This window comes from Schistocerca piceifrons, chromosome 1 (genome assembly GCF_021461385.2).
Source record: "Schistocerca piceifrons isolate TAMUIC-IGC-003096 chromosome 1, iqSchPice1.1, whole genome shotgun sequence".
In the NCBI taxonomy this organism is placed as follows: Eukaryota; Metazoa; Arthropoda; class Insecta; order Orthoptera; family Acrididae; genus Schistocerca; species Schistocerca piceifrons.
Window position 1 is genome coordinate 103,539,177 of NC_060138.1, and position 19,767 is coordinate 103,558,943.

Here is a 19,767-nt window from a genome sequence, read left to right on the forward strand (position 1 = left end):
TTATATAAAATTCTGTGCAAATCTCAGGAAAAGTGCTAGAGGCCCTTGCAATGATTCAACAAGTGTTTGGGGGACAGAGCATGATTTGTACGCATGTGTTTGAGTGGCATGCTTCGTTCAGGGCAGGCCATACAGATATCAAAGATGATGCTCACACTGGAAGGCCCATTAGCCACAAAATGCCAGGCACTGTTGGCAAATTTCAACAATTTGTTCATGCGGATTGATGTCGAACCGTTCAAGATCTTGCGGATGAAGTGGGTATTGGTTATGGAAAATGTCAACTAATGTTGACTGATGAATTGGGCATGCATCATGTCACTGCAAAATTTGTGCCAAGGATTTTGACTGCCAGTCAGAAGGCCCAGCATATTGAAGTGTGCATGGACCTTCATCAGACTACATCTGTTGATCCAACCATCTCATCACTGGCGATGAGAGTTGGATTTATGGTTACGCCCCATAGACAAAGCAACAATCATCTCAGTGGAAGAGCCTGGGCTCTCCAAGACCCAAAAAAGCAAGTCAGGTGAAGAGCAAAGAGAAGAGCATGATCATTATTTTCTTTGATACCGAGGGAATTGTGCACAAAGAATTCCTCCCACCCAAACAAACAGTGAATTCCAAGTACTACTGTGATGTTCTGCGATGGCTCTGTGAAAACATGCAGCAATGATGGCCTGAACTTTGGCATCAAGGGAACTGGCTGGTGCATCACGATAACACAGCCTGTCACACATCCTTGCTCACCAGGATTTTTTGGCATCATACTCACCAGATTTGGCGCCTTGCAACTTCATGCTATTCCCAAAAATGAAACTCAAGTTGAAAGGCTGTCAGTTCAACACTCTAGAGAGGATTCAGGAAGCATCATTGGCGGTGATAAACACCCTCAGAGAACAGGACTTCCAGAAAATGTTTGACCAGTGGCAGAAGCACTGAGACCGCTTTGTACATGTGGATGGGAACTACTTCGAGGAAGATGGTGACCATTATTTCGAAGGTAAGGTTTCCAACAGATGGCAGCACCAGTCTCAAAAATTTTGGATAGCACCTCATAAGTGAGAATTGTAGTCTAAGGCTTTGCCCAGAGGAATGCTTATGATTGTGATGAAACACATGCACCTGTTACACATTTACAATGCTTGAGAACATGGGTATCATTCATAATTCACAAGTAACTATACATGTGACAAATGGATGACAAAAATGCTTTTCTGAATGTGGAGCTAGATGAAGATGTCTACATGAAGATTCCTGAAGGTGTTACTGATCAAAAGAATCAAAACTTCAAATTAAAGAAGGCATGGCTGACCATGTGTGGAGTACACAAAAAGTGTTCTTTTTAGCTTAGGCTACTCTACAAACAGATATAGACAGCTGTAGGAGATCCCTAAGTATTAGCTTAAGACAAGAAGAAATGATTAAAAGTCTACTGAACAACTGTTGAAGTGATTTACAACAAAGTCCTTGAGTGAGATGCAGTTATAAAAATTAGTGGAGCTCATATAATACAAGGTATATAAAGCTGGCTAAAACCAAAAATAGATATCAGTGAGACTTTTTTTGGAAAATCTAGGCATGTACCGAAAGAGTAAATAAGTGTGAAATGGAGGTGGCGCATTTGTCACAATAGAAAAGAAACTCAAATGCACCAAGATAGAATTTAAAGTTGCATGGAAGATTGTTTGCATAACACTCACTATCCCAGGTCAGCATGAACTTATAAATAGACCCTTCTATTTTCTGTCAGATTCACACCTGGGTGTAAACAAAAACCTTAGTTTGCTAGTATGAGGTTTCTAAGTCATATCACAATTATTGGAGAAGGCTTTAATCAACCAACAATTGATTAGGATAATTACAGTTTTGGATGAGGTGTGCTGGTAAGACACACTGCAAAATATTACTAAATGCCTTCTATTTACAACAGATTGTTCAGAAACCCACTCATGATGGAAATTAATTAAACCTAGCAGCAGCAAAAAGACCACATCACTTTGAGGGTGTGCTTAACGAAACTGGTATCCATGACTATGAGGCAATTGTAGCAACAATTATTGCTGTGTTACAAAGGGCAGGTGAAACAAGTACAGAAACATATGTGTTCAACATGCTAGATGAAAAGTCAGTTGTGTCACATCTCAAAGAAGAACTCAAAACATTGACATCTGTCCAGAAGCATGTAGAAGAATTGTGGCTCAAGGTTGAAAGTATAGTCATCCATGCATACTGAATACATATGTACCTAATAGAAGAGTTAATGATGAGAGAAACTCTGCATGGTATACAGCTACTATAAATAAATCTCTAAACAAACAGCAATGTCAGCATAATAGCTGTAAAACAAAGCATTAGGCTATAGACAGAGGTATGCTGAATGAAACTGTCAATAGGTCAATGTGCTAAGTCTTCAATGACTGCTATAGCAGAATCTTATTGAAAGGTCTCTCACTAAACCTCCAAAAATTCTGGTCATATATAATTAGTCATTGCCACCATTATTAGTTTCGGAGACTCAAGAATATCAAAGACAATGACCTCGTCAATGCCAACCAGTATGGATTTCAAAAACATCAATCATGTGAAATCCAACTTGCACTTTTCTCACATGATATATTGAAAGCTTTGTATCAATCCAATCAGGTAGATGCAGTGTTTCTTGATTTCTGAAAAGCTTTTGACTCCATACCACACCTATGATTATTGTAAAAGGTATGATGATATGGGGTATCAAGTGAAATTTGTGAATGGATTGAGGACTGTTTTGGTAGGGAGGACACAGCATGTTATCTTGGATGGAGAGTCATTGTTAGATGTAAAAGTAACTTCGGGTGTGCCCCAGGGAAGTGTTGTTCATGTTGTGTATTAATGATCTTGCAGGCAATATTAATAGTATAGTCAGGATTTTTCCAGATGATGCAGTTACCTATAATGAAGTACTATCAGAGAAGCTGCAGAACTATTCAGATTTCAACATGCTGCAGAGATTGTCAGCTTTCTCTAAATGTTCATGGATGTAAAATTTTGCACTTCACAAAATGAAAAAAAAATGTAGTATCCAACGAGTATATTATCAATGAGTCACTGATAGAATCAGCCAACTCATAGAAATACCTGGGTGTAACACCTTATAAAGATATGAAATGGAGTGATCACTTAGTTTCAGTTATGGGTAAAGCAAATAGTAGGCTTTGGTTTATTGGTAGAACACTGGGGAAGTGCAATCTGTCTACAAATTACTCGTGCAACCCATCCTAGAATACTGCTCAAGTGCATGGTACATGGACCAGATTGGACTAACAGAGGATATTGAACATATATAGAGAAGGGCAATTCAAATTGTCACAGGTTGGTTTAATCCATGGGAGAGTGTCACAAAAATACTGAAGGAACTGAACTGGCAGACTCTTGGAAACAAATGCAGACTATCCCAAGAAAGTCTGTTAACAAAGTTTCAAGAACCAGCCTTAAATGATTACTTTAGGGATATACTACAACTTCTATGTATCACTCACATATAGATAATGAAGATAAGATAAGAACATTTACTGCATGCACAGAGATGTTTAAGCAATCATTCTTTCTCTGCTCCATACGTGAATGGGACAGGAAGAAACTCTAATACCTTGTGCAGTGAGATGTACCCTCTGCCAAGCAGCTCATGGTGGTTTGCAGAGTATAGATGTAGATACAGATGGAGAAGAATGGTGCAAGATTTGTAATTGAGAGCAGCAAAGAAAAAATTCTGAACTCTGTTTTCCCATGCCCCTTTATCGCTGAAGATACAGAAGATTCATTAAGAAACAGCTAAAATTATTTAAACATGACAAGGAAAATACTGACAGAATGTAAATAATTTATGAGTAGAGGAGATGACTCAATGAATAGTGGAAGTATTGTATTGTTAACAGGCACACCAAAACGAATTAAAAATTTGCTAACTTTTGGATAAATTCTTTAAAGAGCTAGAGTGTGCACATGTGCACACACACACACACACACACACACACACACACACACACACACACACACACACACACCTGTGCAGCTACATTGTGCTGGCCAAACACTCAATGCTGGAACTGCAGTACACAGGTAGACTGGGGTGAAAGATTATGTTGGAAAGGTGGGTAGAGCGAGAAAGACAGGTCGGAGGGAGGAAACAGGTGTAATCTGTAGACCATGTATTGGCAGTAACGAGAATTCCCTTGCCCTGTATTTGAAGATCTCACAAAGGTGTTCAGAGACAGGTACTATCCCCCAAATCTTGTACTCTGACAGACTGCACAAGCCATATCCCCACATACCCATAATTCTCCCACCATTCTCAAGAAACAGCTGCAGAGTAGAACTACCATCATCACCTAATATCGTCCTGGACTGAAAGAGCTGAGCCACACTTTTTGCTAGGACTTCAACTACCTGTCATCACGCCTGGAAATTACAGGTATCCTATCCATTATCCTTCCTGCCCCCTTCTAAAGTGTTATTTCACCACCTGCTCACACTATGTAACTTCCTGGTCCATCTGTAAAGCATTCCTCCTCCCAATCCCTTGCTACAGTGGGAGGCCCAGATGCAAGATATGCCTTATTTACTCACCCAGCATATCCTATTTAGTTCTGTCTCAGGCTTATCCTATCCCATCAGAGGTAGGGCCACCTGTGAAAGCAACCATGTTATATACCAGTTCTGCTGAAATTCCTCTCCAGCATACTACTTGGAATGACCACCAACCAGGTGTCAACCAGTATGAATGATCATCATCAAACAGTAGCCGAAACCAGAGCAGACCACCCAGTGGTGGGACACCTCAATCTCCATTGAGCCACTGTACCCACATGCTCTACCCAATAGTCTTCCTTACCCAGTCTTGTCACTCCACCCTGTCCACTGCTCCATGTCAGTGTCATTCTGTACATGAACTCACTTTCTCTCGTACCCATATCCCTCATTCCCTTCCTGTGCACCTGCTTCCTTTTCCTGCTGCATTCCTATCATGCACACCAGCTGCCTCCCACTGAGCCATCAGCTGCCTTTCCGTAACACCTCCTCCCACTTTCTGCCTCTGTCTCTTTCTACCCACCACACCTGACACAATCCTTCACCCTAGTCTACTTGTCAAATGTCTGTCTCAGAGGGTGTGTGTGTAGCTATATGTATTCTAATTCTTTAAAGAATTCAGATGAAAGCTAACAAAAGTTTTGTTTCTTTCTTGTGTGCCTGTCGATGTCTCAGTCCTTTTGTTTATACAGTGAGTTGTCTCCTTTGCTAATAAATTATTTAAAGTCACTTGAATTTAAACAAAGCTCCAGAACAGAACAGGATATATGTCAGAGTCCATACAGAATTAGCTGCTGCACTACCACCCATTTTAACCATTGTATGCCATAGTGCCCTGAACAAAAAATTGTGTCTAGCAATTGGAAGGCAGAACAGATCACTCCTGTCTACAAAAAATAATAGCAGGAGTCTTCTTAAAAACTACTGTTGAACCTAATTTACACCTATCTGTTGTGGAATGGCAGAATATTCTCAGAGGGCAAACATAATTATTAATCTTGACACACTGTCAACATGTGTTTAGAAAACATCATTATCGTGGAACACAACTAGCTTTTTATTTGTATGAAGTGTTGAATGCTTTTGACAAGGGTTTTCAGATCAATTCCATATTTCTGGATTTCCAGAAGGCTGTTGACACTGTACTACACAAGCGACTCATAGTGAAATTACGTGCTTACGGTATATCATATCATTTATATGACTGTATTTGTAATTTCCTGAGGTCATAGTCCATAGTAATTGGTGGAAAGTCATGAGTAAAAGAGAAGTGATTTCTGGTGTTCCCCGAGCTAGTGTTATAGACCATTTGCTGTTCCTTATCCATATAAACGATTTGGAAGACAATCTGAGCAGCCGTCTTAGGTTGTTTGCGGATGGCACTGTCATTTATCGACTAATAAAGTCATCAGAAGATTAAAACAAACTGCAAAGTGATTTAGAGAGCATATCTGAATGGTGCGAAAATTGGTAGTTGACCTTAAATAACGAAAAGTATAAGGTTATCCACATGAGTGCTAAAAGGAATTTGTTAAACTTAAGTTACACAATAAATCAGTTTAATCTAAAGGCTCTAATTTCAACTAAATACCTAGGAATTACAATAATGAACAACTTAAATTGGGAGGAACACACAGAAATGTTGTGGGTAAGGCTAACCAAAGACTGCGTTTTATTGGCAGGACACTTAGAAAATGCACTAAGGAGACTGCCTACACTATGCTTGTCCATCCACTTTTAGAATAGTGCCTTGCAGTGTGGGATCCTTACCAGATATGACTCACAGAGTACATCAAAAAAGTTGAAAGAAGTGCAGCACGTTTTGTATTATTGCAAAATGTGGGAGTGAGTGTCACTGAAATGATATAGGATTTGGGCTGGACATCATTAAAAGAAAGGCATTTTTCATTGCGACAGAATCTTCTCATGAAATTCCAATCAGCAACTTTCTCCTCCAAATACAAAAATATCTTGTTGACACTGACCAACATAGGGAGAAATGATCGCCGCAATAAAATTAGGGAAATCAGAACTCGTACGAAAAGTCGTAGGTGTTCATTCTTTCCACATGCTACACGAGATTGGAGTAATAGAGAATTGTGAAGGTGGTTTGATGAACCCTCTGCTAGGCACTTAAATGTGATTTGCAGAGTATCCATGTAGATGTAGATGTAGATGTAGATGTAGATGTAGAAAATGACCTCCCCTGTATTAACCCAAATGGAATCCAAAAACACTGATCATGTGAAACCTAACCTGTGCTTTTCTCACAAACCATGGATCAAAACAGTGTTTCTTGAGTTTTGAGAAATATTTGACTAGTTGCCCCACCACCATTTATCAACAAAAATATGGTTATATGGGTTATTAAACAAAACTTCTGATTGGACTGAGAATTTATTTGTAAGGAGGACGCATCACATTATCTTTGATGCAAAGTCATCATCAGAAGTAGAAGTAACTGCAGGAGTGACACAGAGAAATGAGTTGTGAACCTTGTTCTTTATGCCAGATATCAGTGAACTGTCAGACAGTATTAATGGTAACCTCAAACTTTTTGTAGATGGTGCAATTTATCTGTAATGAAATGCAATTTTAAAAAGCTGCATGAAGATTTAGTCACACCTTCATAAGATTTAAAAGTGATGTAAAGATATGCAATATATTTTAAATATTAAGAGATGTGAAATTGTGCACTTCACAAAATGAAGTAACATAGTATTAGCATTAATGTCCATATGTTTGTTTAAATTATGAGAGTGCACCACAGTATTGTTGAAAACTTTAATTCAGACTCTCTTGGAGAATGATGCCCATTATTCCACAAAAATTTATTTACACAGTATCAAGAACTGGTACTAATTAAGAAATCTGGATACATCCATTCAGCCCTGTATGTATCATTTCCATAGGGATTATGAAGATAACACTGGACAAATTATATGACTGTAACAGGAAGAACTAAACTAAGTACGAACATTCTGCCATGCACTTCCCTGCGGAAGGCAGAGTATCTACATATACATGGTTATTCAAAATGATCTAGGCACTTTCAACTGATTGTAAAAATGTTTATATTATGGTAATGTACTGTATTATTATATGTATAGAAACATGAACTCAAGAAGGTTTTTTGTGCTGTGTACACAAATGTTCTATGTCTGGACTATTATTAGTCATATGGCATATGTCCAGACTTCAGTTCCATTCTGTCCACACTCACCCCAAAAGTATCTGCATTAACATCAGACACAGTTGTTCTGATACATCTGCCCATATAAAAATAGTCTGTTCCCTTAAGTGTAGGTACCCCACTCATAAATGGATTCTCTGGTAGCTGGAGCCTTGTTAAATGTGGTCCTGAATTTCCAATGCAGTGCAGTCTGGACTCACTTCTGCAAAACTCTATCATACAAAATGCCTTGCCCTTTTGTCTGAAAGCTATCTTGCTGGAGAAAAATAAACTTTGTGGGCTATATCCATACATAAAATCATATAATACCTCACCTCAATACAAACATGTTTTACAATGTTTTTGAAGTATCTAGATCATTTTGAATAATCCTGTATGTACTACGTAGATACAGATATATTTTTGAATGTAATACCTGTTGCTGTCTGGAGAGGGAAATGGATTCCATCTGCATTTGCTTGCTTACTAGTGGGAACTGTGTTTGGTGTCATTATGAGGAAATAAGCATTGAACTTGGTTACCAATGATTTGCAAATGTCACCATTTCTGCCAGATCTATTTTCTGTCACCTTAATTTCATTTGAGTTGCTAGTTTCTTGTTTAAGTAAGACCAGTAAATTGCAGGTATCATCTGTGATATTACAAAAGCCTTTGACTCTCTAAACTATGTGTTGCTTATCTACAGATTAGATAAATATGGGGTTAAGAGCAGTACTTTAAAATAGTTCACATCAGAAAGAAATTGTAACTATCACTTTAAATGCAGTGACTTTTTATTCCAAATGAAGTAAAGTATCACAAGGTGCACCTTAAGGCTGCATTTTAGGGCCAGTTCTGTCCATATTCTATGTAAATGACTTAATCATAAATATAAACTCTCCATCAGTTCTAAGAATTTACATACAATATGTTGCATTTACAATGTGATCCTGATTAGTATGCAGATTCACATACCTACTGTTATCTCCACAATGTTGACAACTTGTTGCTGTTACTGACCCGATACTGTTGTCATCCTGCTGTAATTGTCAACCTGAAGGTGTCCGAGAGATGATACAATGTATCACATTGTAAATAAGATGCAAGAGAGATTCGAGGAGTCAACCCATGGGTGAATGCCAGGATGAAGCAATGTAAAAGTCCTTCCCTCACACCAACAAAACCAAATTCACAAGAAATTCATGGCTGACTCTGAAAAAAATAATTATTTGTAAAAAAACTCTTGTATTACAATCTGTGTTATTTTCAAGTATATGGTGCACCTCAGTGTAGTGTATGTTCCAAACCAATGTTGCTAAGATGCTAACTGGAGAGTATTTACCAAGTCACTGCACTATGAATACTTAAAACCTAATGTCTTAAGAAAGCTATTTTGATGTGAAGTGTATTTTTATATAAAATGCTACGTACAGAATGTTTTAAAAGCAAGCACTCTGTGTGTTAGGAAAAAACATGTTATTGCAGTTAGGACTATGAGTTTAAATAACCTCATACTTGCAATTTCAGATCACTTCACTTGTAAGCTTAGATTTCTCTGCCAATGTAATGAAGGAATAATTAAATAACAGAAGCAATAACACAGGCAGGAATGATTATAGAATGAGTAATTCTTCCTACATCATGAGTGATGAAACATCTCATAAGCTTTCTGCCTTCCATAGTGAGTGGGAATTACATTCAAAAAGTTTTTAATAAAATTTAAAATAATAATCCAGCAATTAACCTCAGCCTGAGATAAAGCTAGCCATAGAGAAGATAGTGTGTGCAACACTACCTATCTTTCTCCTTTCTGTAGAGGACGATAAAGATTATGAAGAATCTACTCTTGCATTGTCTGTTTTGATTAACAGTCTGGAGAGAGTGAGTGTATCACAATAGTTATGTTCCAGCCTTAGCAAAATTATACATAAATAAACATCAGATGTTATTTTAATAACTTATTTAAGGAGCAGAATAATGTATATAATAAGATAAGAAGTTTCCACATGCTGCATTTTAGACATCATGTACTGTGGTGAGACCATAAGAAAAAATACCAAAAGAATAAACAAACATACACTGTAATGGATTGTCATTGTTATTTGTTAATACTAATACCATGTGAAGTTGTGTTCTCAGATTCAACATCATATTCTGCAGGCAATGATTTTTTTAGTCCTTACCCATAACATGGATGATAATTAAATGTTATTTAAGAGAAACAAAACTGGCATTCTACAGATCAGAGCATGGAAGGTTGGATCCCTTAATTTGACAGGTAGATTAGAAAATTGAAAAAGGTAAATGGATAGGTTGCAGCTAGATATAGTGGGAATTACTAAAGTTCAGTGGCAGGAAGAACAGGACATCTCGTCAGGTGAATACAGGATTATACATACAAAGTCAAATAGGGATAATGCTGGAATGGGTTTAATAATGAATAAGAAAATGGGAATGTTGGTAAGCTAGTATGAACAGCATAATGAATTCATTATCATAGCCAAAACAGGCAGAAATCCCATGCCCACCTCAGTAGTACAAGTTTACATGCCAACTAGCTCCGCAGATGGTGAAGAGATTGAAGAAATGTATGACGAGGTGAAAAAAATTATTCAGCTAGATAAAGGAGATGAAAATTTAATTGTGATGGTTGACTGGAATTTGATAATAGGAAAAAGAAGAGAAGGCAAAATAGATGAATATGGACTGAGAGAAAGGAATGAAAGAGGAAGTCATCTGGTAGAGTTTCACACAGAACATGGTATAATCATTGTTAACACTTGGTTTAAGAATCATAAAAGAAAGTTGTATACGTCAAAGAGACCTAGAGACATCAAAAGGATTCAGATTGATTATATAATGGTTAGACAGAGATTTAGGAACCAGATTTTAAATTGTAAGATAGCTACATGGGCAGATGTGGACTCTGACCACAATTTATTGTTTATGAACTGCAGATTAAAACTGAAGAAACTGAAAAGATATAGGAAGTTAAAGTGATGGAACCTGAATAAATTTAAAGAAATTATTGAGAGCTTCAGATGGAGCATCAGGTATTGGTTGACTAGAACAGGGGAAAGGAATACAATGGAAGACAAATGGATAGCTTTAAGAAATGAAATGGTGAAGACAGCAGAGGATCAAATAGGTAAACAGACAAGGCGTAGTAGAAATCCTTGGATAACACAAGAGATATTGAATTTAATTGATGAAAGGGGAAAATTTAAAATTACAGAAAATGAAGCTGGCAAAAGGGAATAAAACTTCTAAAAAAATGAGCTTGACCGGAAGTGCAAAATTGCTAAGCAGGAATGGCTAGAGGACAAATCTAAGGATTTAAAAGTGTATGGGAAAGATAGATACTGCCTACAGAAAAATTTAAGAGGCCTTTGGGGAAATGAGAAGGAGCTGCATGAATATCAAGAGCTCAGATGGTAAACCAGACTTAAGCAAAGAAGGGAAGGCTGATATGTGAAAGGAGTATATAGAGGGTCTATACAAGGAAAATGAACTTGAAAGCATTATTATTGAAAGGGAAGTGGATGTAGAGGATGAAAAAATGGGAGATATGATACCATGAGAAGAATTTGACAAAGCTGTGAAAGATCTAAGCTGAAAAAAGGCTCCAAGAGTAGACAACATTCTGTCAGAACTACTGAAAGACTTTGTTGAGCCAGCCAAGACAGAACTATTTCATCTGTTGTGCAAGATGTGTGAGACAGGAAAAATACTCTCAGGCTTCAAGAAGAATGTGGTGATTTGAATTCCAAAGGAAGCAGTTGCTGACAGATGTAAAAATTACTGGAGTTTAATAACTCATGGTTGCAAGATACTAATGCAAATTCTGTACAGAAAATGGAAAAGCTGGTAGAAGCATACTTCAGGAAAGATCAGTTTGGATTCCAGAGAAATGTATGAACATAAGAGGCAATACTGACCGTACAACTTATCTTAGAAGATAAGTTAAGGAATGGCAAACATACATTTATAGCATTTGTAGACTCAGAGAAAGCTTTTTACAGTGTTGACTGAAACACTCTTTTCAAAAAGTCTGAAGGTATTGGGGGTAAAATACTAGGATGAAAGGCTATTTACAACTTGTACAGAAACTAGGCAGCTGTAATGAGAATCAAGGGACATGAAAGGGAAGCACTGGTTGAGAAGGGAGAGAGATAGGGTTGTAGCCTATACCCAACGTTATTCAATCTGTATACTGAACAAGCAGTAAAGGCAACCAAATAAAAATTTGGTGTAGTAATTAAAGGTCAGGGAGAAGAACTAATATCTTTGAGGTTTGCCAATGACATTTTAATTCTGTCAGACACAGCAAAGGACTTGAAAGAGCTGTTGAACAGAGTGGACAGTGTTCTGAGAGGAAGATATAACATGAACATCAACAAAACTAAAACAAGGATAATAGATGTAGTTAAATGAAATCCCATGATGCTAAGGAACCCGAATTAGGAAATGAGACACTTAAAGTACCAGATAAGGGTTTGCTACTTAGGCAGAAAAATAATTCATAATTGTCAAAACAGAGAGGATATCAAATGCAGACTGGTGATGGCAAGAAAAGCATTTCTGAAGAACAGAAATCTGCTAACATCAAATATAGATGTAAGTAAAAACTTCCAGCATGCTGGAGTAACTTGGGTCAGTAGCTTCTTTTAATCAATAGAAAGAAAACCCTGTCCAAGTTGCAAATATTTCATTTTCATTTGATGACTAGTTTTGGACTGAGACCCATTTTCAAATCAACATAACAAAGTCAAAAATAACATTCCAAAAGATGTCAAAAATGTACACTACACATTTTTGACAGCTATGAAAATGCCATTTTTGACTTCATTATGTTGATTTGAAAATGGGTCTTGGCCTGAGTTATCAAATGAAAAATAAAATATTTGCAACTTGGACTAGAGTAATATACATTTTTTGACTTCTTTCGAAATGTCGTTTTTGACTTTGTTATGTTGATTGGAAAATGAGTGTCAGCCCAAAACTAGTCATCAAATGAAAATAAAATATTTGCAACTTGTACTGGCCTTTTGTACTATAGATTTATGTGTTAGGAAGTATCTTCTGAAGGTTTTTATCTGGAGTGTAACCATTTATGAAAATGAAACATGGACAATAAACAGTTCAGATAAAAATAGTATAGAAGGTTTCAAAATGCTGAATAATACTGAAGATTAGATGGGTCAATCTTGTAACAAATGTGGAAGTATGGAATAGAATTGGAGAGACAAGAATTTTGTGGCACAACATGACCAAAAGAAGCGATCGGCTGGTAGGACACATTCTGGGACCTCAAGGAATCACCAATTCAGTATCTGAGGGAAGGGTAGGGGGTAAAAATTGTAGAGGGGGACTAAAAGATGAATACAGTAAGAAGTTCAGAAATATTTAGGTCACAGTAGTTATTCAGAGGAGAAGATACTTGCACAGTATAGAGTAGCATGGAGAGCTGCATCAAACCAGTCTTCAGACTGAAGATTACAACAACAGCAACAACAACAACAACAACAACAAGGAAAAATAGAATCTTATAATGCTCAAATATTTAACTGGCATGACTGTTTCAAGCCGCACAGTGACAATATTGTACTTGAGCATTACAACATTGTTTCTCCTACTCATCTACATTATGTATTTGTACATCTAGAGTAAAGTACCAATTATCACACCCAAATAGAAATTCTATTAAAGTCAGTTTGTACCCTCTGACAGTTGCCCAATGATGAAACTCTCCTGTTAATTACAGTGGCATTGGAGATTGCTGTTCACCATATCTTTAAGGACATTTATGTAAATAGAGATTTCCCTGGAGCACTCCTGAGAATATGTTTGTCTCTGATGGACACTCACTGTCAAAAAGATTCTATTACTTAAGAGTGATTATTTTTCCTTGTTTTTTAATGCAAGTTACTGGTGGTAGTGAAAACAATATAGAAACAAATGCTTAAGAAAATAGAGTGTGATAGAAAGGATGGGGAAGGTGAGAAGATTACTTTATGAATGCTATCATTTGCATTTCTCATCAGTACACACTCAATACAGAGCCAGCTTTATTGAAGATAACCATGAAACCATTCGCAGCAAGAACCATTTGCAAAATATTCTGATGATGTTGATGCTAAACTTAAATTCAGAATTTTGTGATAACCCATTGCCTCTGTCAGTAAGCAGTTTCTCCCAATGAGGATGATGTAAATCACCTTAAAACATGTGCCTGATTCTGAATAGAGTTTTATTGAGAACATGATGTAAAAAAAATAAAAAAAAAATATTAAAAAAAACAAGTACTTTCATACTCATGAGCCAAAACATTACGGCCACCAGCTTATTAACTTGTTTATCAACATCTGTAATCACAATATAGTCACAAGTCTGAGTGGTATCAAAAAGTTCTTGGTAAATTTCTGAATATATGTTACATAAGATGTCCGTGCAAAGGTTACATGATTCCTATAAATTACAGACTTGTGGTACAGGAGTGCAGAGCTGGCACACAGTAGTATACCAGAAATGTTCTGTTGGGTTCAGATCATAACAATTTGGTAGCCAAGATATTGCTATCATGTTCCTCAAACCACTGTATAGTTATTCTGGCTGTGTGACATGGACTGTTATACTGCTGAAAGGTGCCATTGTCATCAGGTAAGAAATATAGAACAGAGACAAACAGTGGTCTGCAGTAATGTTTACAGTCTTCAGTTGTCAAAGAGCCAAAGGCCCCATGGCATAATACTGCTGCCACCAGCCTATCTTTGTGACACAGTGCATGTTTTGAGCAGCTGTTTGCATCCAGATATGACCACTGACCTATTGTGACAAGAAACATAATGCATATGATGAGCTTACACATTTCTATTGGGCCACAGTCCAATCTTTATGATACCATGCCCACTGCAATTATAATAGACAATGTTATTTGATTAACCCAGCAGGTCACAGAAGTTGTCTACTGGAGAGCCCACTGTTCAACAATGTACACTGAATTATATACACTGGAACACTTGTGCCTACACCAGCACTGTACTCTGTGATCAAATCTGCCACTTATTGCCACATATCTTGCTTTCCAGATTGAGCAAACCTCCCAGTCCCACACATTCTGTGATGAGGTGTGGACAAGACAGCACCTTTTTGTCTACTTGTAGTTTCACAGACCTTCAACCACTTTTCACGGATGCTGACAACAGTAGCACATCAACAGCCAAGCAGATTTGCCATTTCTGAGATGTTCATACTCAAGTGCTGGGCCATAACAATCTGTCCTTTATTCAGTTCACTTGTTTCAGTGGATTACCCCATTGGGGCCTTTATCAACATGAGAATGATCCCCAATGATCTCTGTTTCTCATATATAACTTCCCTAACCACATCAAGCGCCCACAGTGCCACTAGACACCAATGAGTCTCAATGTTAGCAGTAATATTTTGGCTCATCACTGTATATTAATGCAGTGATAGTGACAAAAAGCTGTGATCTTGAATTTTTCTCTATTTTTGTTACATGCAAAAATCATCTCAGCTTTGTGAGCTTTGTTTTAGCATGTTTTTGAACCTAATCTCTTGTTTAAATAACAATATAATGCCAGTAGATTTTATTGGAAAGAGAGAAGTTTTAATATCTAATTTAGAAAAATGTGAAGACAGTGCTAGTTTGTCAAAGAAAGTAATATGATTAATACATTTATGAATAAATATGAATGAAAGGTATGTAGGCCGCTTCAGCATAGCATATAACAGAAAATAACCTCTGTATCTCACTTAGACTGAAACTCACATCAAAATTTGTCTCATTTATGTTCGAATCTCTTCCTCAAACAATGACTTCTATTCTAGCTCCCCATTGTGTTTTATTTACAATCACCTTGCCATCCCTCTATGCCTTAGCTGTTTCTTTATTATTTTATTGTGTTATTGTCTAAAAGTAATTTCTATTCCTAGCTTTCGTAATCCAACCCAAAATATTATAACAGAATTACAACATTAACTGAAGATTCTATAAATTGGTTGTAGCATTATTTTTATATTTACATAAATTTGCAGATAGTAAATATTTCCACAGAGAATTTCCTGACATATATGATTTAAGCACAAATCAACAATAGTGTCTTGCACAAAGTGCAAATTTCATAGCAATTTTTTAGGATTCTTGCATAAAATCTGATGGTGTTCTGTGCAACATAAGCCCTACAGCTATGACTAAAGTAAATAAAATTATGTTTGTTGTCAATTTTATGACCTCAGCTTGTCTCCTACACTTTAAAAACCAAATTCATTTTAATTTATAAGTACCCACATTTATGAATAATGTTTCATTTTTAGATAACTGAAGAACTGGGAAACCTCCAGAAAATGAAGATAAGCCTTGACTTGCAGTTTGTTGAATTGAAGGAGAAACTTACTGCGACAGAAAGAGAAATATGTATTGCACGTCAGGAAAATAATGAAAATAATGCACTGCTCCATCAGATTCGTAATGATTTACATGATGCCTCTCGTCTCCTTCATGAAACAACACAACTGAAGAATTTAGTTATGGTAATGTCAGTAACACAGTAAAAACTGTATGTTATGTCATCAAACGATTACTTTTGCAAATACCAAATTTATGCACTGAAAAAATGTCAATTTTAATTTCTTTTTTATGTTAGTTTAAAAGGTATTTACAACCAGTTATGAATCTTAAAAATGTCTTCACATCCATAAAAATGGTGACTCTTTACCATCTTTATGATGTCAGCAGAGCCAACATGAATGGTCCTGGTAATTGCTGTCTGGTTTAAAAATGAAAGTTCCATGCATTTTGGGGGGTGCAGATGGGGGTGGAGGGGGGAGGAACACATTCACGAGTATAAGGAAATATGTAACAAATATGAATGTTGTAAATAAAAATATGTATGATGTAATTAGCTTTCCCTCCATATATTGCACTCTAATTGCGCTCTACTAGTTGTAGACGTAAGAGGACCTGTTGTATACATGACTTATGTGTATTTATGCCCCTAAAAGAGTCAATTATGATTTTAGTTTGTAATATTATTATGTCCTTTTTAAAATTATTTTAATAACCAGATATTTTTTTAGACTTGTGCTTATGAGTGCCTGAAAATGTGGTGGATATGTGCCATAGTTTAGTGATATTAGCTTTTTTCATATTACACTGTCTTACATTAGGCTTCATGAAGTAGTTTCAACCAAATTACATATCAATAAGGCTTTGACTCTCACAACAAAAAATGATATGTCTTGCTGTTTAAACATAGAATGTACCTGACCAGAGAGGTTTTGCTAACTGTACACAACCAGCTTATTCTGTTTTATCAAGAAATGGAAAGTCCAGCTCAGAATGTCAACAATATTATGAATAGTATAGGTTCCTACTTACCACAAAGATGATACATTGAGCTGCAGACAGGCATGATGCAAAGAAGATATATAAGCTTTCAGCTACAGCCTTCTGCAGAAGAGAAAAATGCACACATATTCACACAAGCAAGCACAACTCTCTCTCTCTCTCTCTCTCTCTCTCTCTCTCTCTCTCTCTCTCTCTCTCTCTCTCTCACACACACACACACACACACACACACACACACACATGACTGTAAATCTCTAGCCACTCCAGTGAGGCTCTGGCAGGAAAGACCTGAGACAGTGGTCATGTACCTGTGTGAGCTATGCTTGCTTCTGTAAGTGTGTGTGCATTTTTCTCTTCTGAAGAAGGCTTTGGCTAATAACGTTGTGTGACTAGGGTGTCCCATCGGGTAGACAGTTTGCTGGATGCAAGTCTTTTGATTTGATGCCACTTAAGTGACTTGCACATTGATGGGGATGAAATGATGATGGTTAGGACAACCACAACACCCAGTTCCTGAGCGGAGAAAATCTCTGACCCAGCCGGGAATCGAATCCGGGCCCTTAGGATTGACGTTCTGTTGCTCTGACCACTCAGATACCAGGAGGCTTTGGCTGAAAGCTTATATATAAAAATCTTTTCATCCTGACAGTCTACAACTCAGTGTGACATCTTTATGGTGAGTAGCAATCTCCACTTTTCATGATATTGTTACTCCACTTTAAGTTTGACTGCGGTGCTATACAAACCTAATATTTGTAATGTGGGGCCCTGATCTGTATAAATGAGGTTATCACATTGTACATTGAATCTGTGAATTTATCTTAGTGTGTGGCTGTTTAACACATTCTATTTTCACAGTTTGAAGATGTTCATGTTGGTATAGTGAAACATGTAAAAATAAAGGAAAAGTTACATGCAACTTGTGGCTTCTCTACAATTTTAATTGAAACAGAGAATGTTCATTGTTTTGATACTATAATGCAGTATGCATGGTGTGGGTGGAACTATATGTACAACATGATAAATTTCACAAGGAAAAAGGTGACAACTAAATACAACCTATCACACACTCCTATTAACATCTGTGTTAGAGGGTGAGGCATCAACAGTCAATATGTATGGAGAGCCATTGTGCAAGTTAAAATCTGAGCATGTGGTCATATATATATTAAACATTCAAGTAAGGTGAATTTAAATGACCTGTACAATGCTATACTCTTTATGGTAGAGAGACTGAGCTGCTGGTGTCCTTATGTTAGAGCTGCATACTGTGCCTTTATTGACTGATTGCATGGGCATAGCATGACTATAAATCAATCAGAACAGTGTGTAAATGTCTGTATTCACCCAGCAAAATCTGCACCTGAAAACCCTGTAAGTATGCAATCTGGGGAAGCTGATTTTACTGAAGGGATTCCAATATATGTAACTGCAGCTGTAGACCTCAATATGATTTGGATTGAATTTAATGCATATAGAAAACAATTATTTGGACAATATTGCAAAGCTGAATGATTGTGTATATACTGATCAGCCAGAACATTCTGACCACCAACCAACTATCAAAATATTTCAATCTAGGTGATAGCAGCATCACCTGGTGAGGAATGACTGCTACTCAGACACTCGCACAGTACATGTAGTATCAGTGATTGGTGTCCTTGTGTAGAATGGGAAAGGTGTGTGATCTATATGAGTTTGACCAAGGGTGGATGTCGATGGCCTGGAGGCTGTAATGGATCTGGGAGATGTTATCTTTTTACCGTATTTGTCGATACCGAATTGTAAATGTTTTTTTATATTTTTGTCAGAATTTATTATAATTTGTCTTATTATATGTTAATTTACTTCTGTTTTTGAGAGTAAAAGCATATTGATTACTATTAGAAAATGTATCGAAGAATAGCAAAGAGACTGATAACAAGTGGAAACTTGTGAATTGCGTAAAATATCTTTGACGTTGGAGTCGTCTTTGACTATAGTCAGTCGGCAGCTAACTCTTGGTGTGTGTTGACGGAAGAACAATGTGAAGGTCGCAGTCATAAATAATTTTGAATTATGTTACTATAATTTTTTTATTAACTAAAAAGAAGAAACTACATTTGAAGAAACTGTATTTGAAACACTAAAATGAGAGAAACACGTTGAACCACGTCATTTCTGCAGCCGACAACGATGCATTGTGGAATCATACTTAGACAACTGAAGCCAATACTAATATCGCCTTGCAAACATCTAACGGAAAAGGTACTGTCACGAAATATGGCAAATTTAAGTAAATAAAAAATAGTGATCATATTTTCAACTCGTGTCTTAGCCGGGAAGCCATATTTCAACTGTGTCTCAGCCGGCATGCTATATTTCAAGGCTCACCATGAGCATTTAGGAAATTTCACAGCTTGACAGGTGTTCAAGGAGTGCTGTGATGAGTGTCTTCAACACATGGCAAAACTGAGGTGAAAGTATGTCCAGACAGCATGGGATTGGGTGGCCACCCATGATTACAGATGTCAGACATCGAAAGCTGGGCAGATTGGTAAAACAGGACAGGTGGTGAACCATGGCAGAACTAATATCAGTCATTAACACTGGGCAAAGTACAAGTGTGTCTTAACACACAGTGCACTGAACACTCCTAACAATGGGCCTCTGCAGTCAA

At 37.0% G+C, this 19,767-nt stretch overlaps 1 protein-coding gene across 1 annotated transcript in view; it reads left to right on the top strand.

Moving 5' to 3' along the window:
- LOC124784377 (cilia- and flagella-associated protein 57-like) overlaps window positions 1-19,767 on the top strand; it is a 76,056-nt gene that overhangs the window by 18,582 nt on the left and 37,707 nt on the right. Inside the window, exon 3 of the mRNA XM_047254098.1 lies at window positions 16,076-16,291. Within this exon, the coding sequence (XP_047110054.1) occupies window positions 16,076-16,291 (216 nt within the window). The remainder of the gene's footprint in view (window positions 1-16,075; window positions 16,292-19,767) is intronic.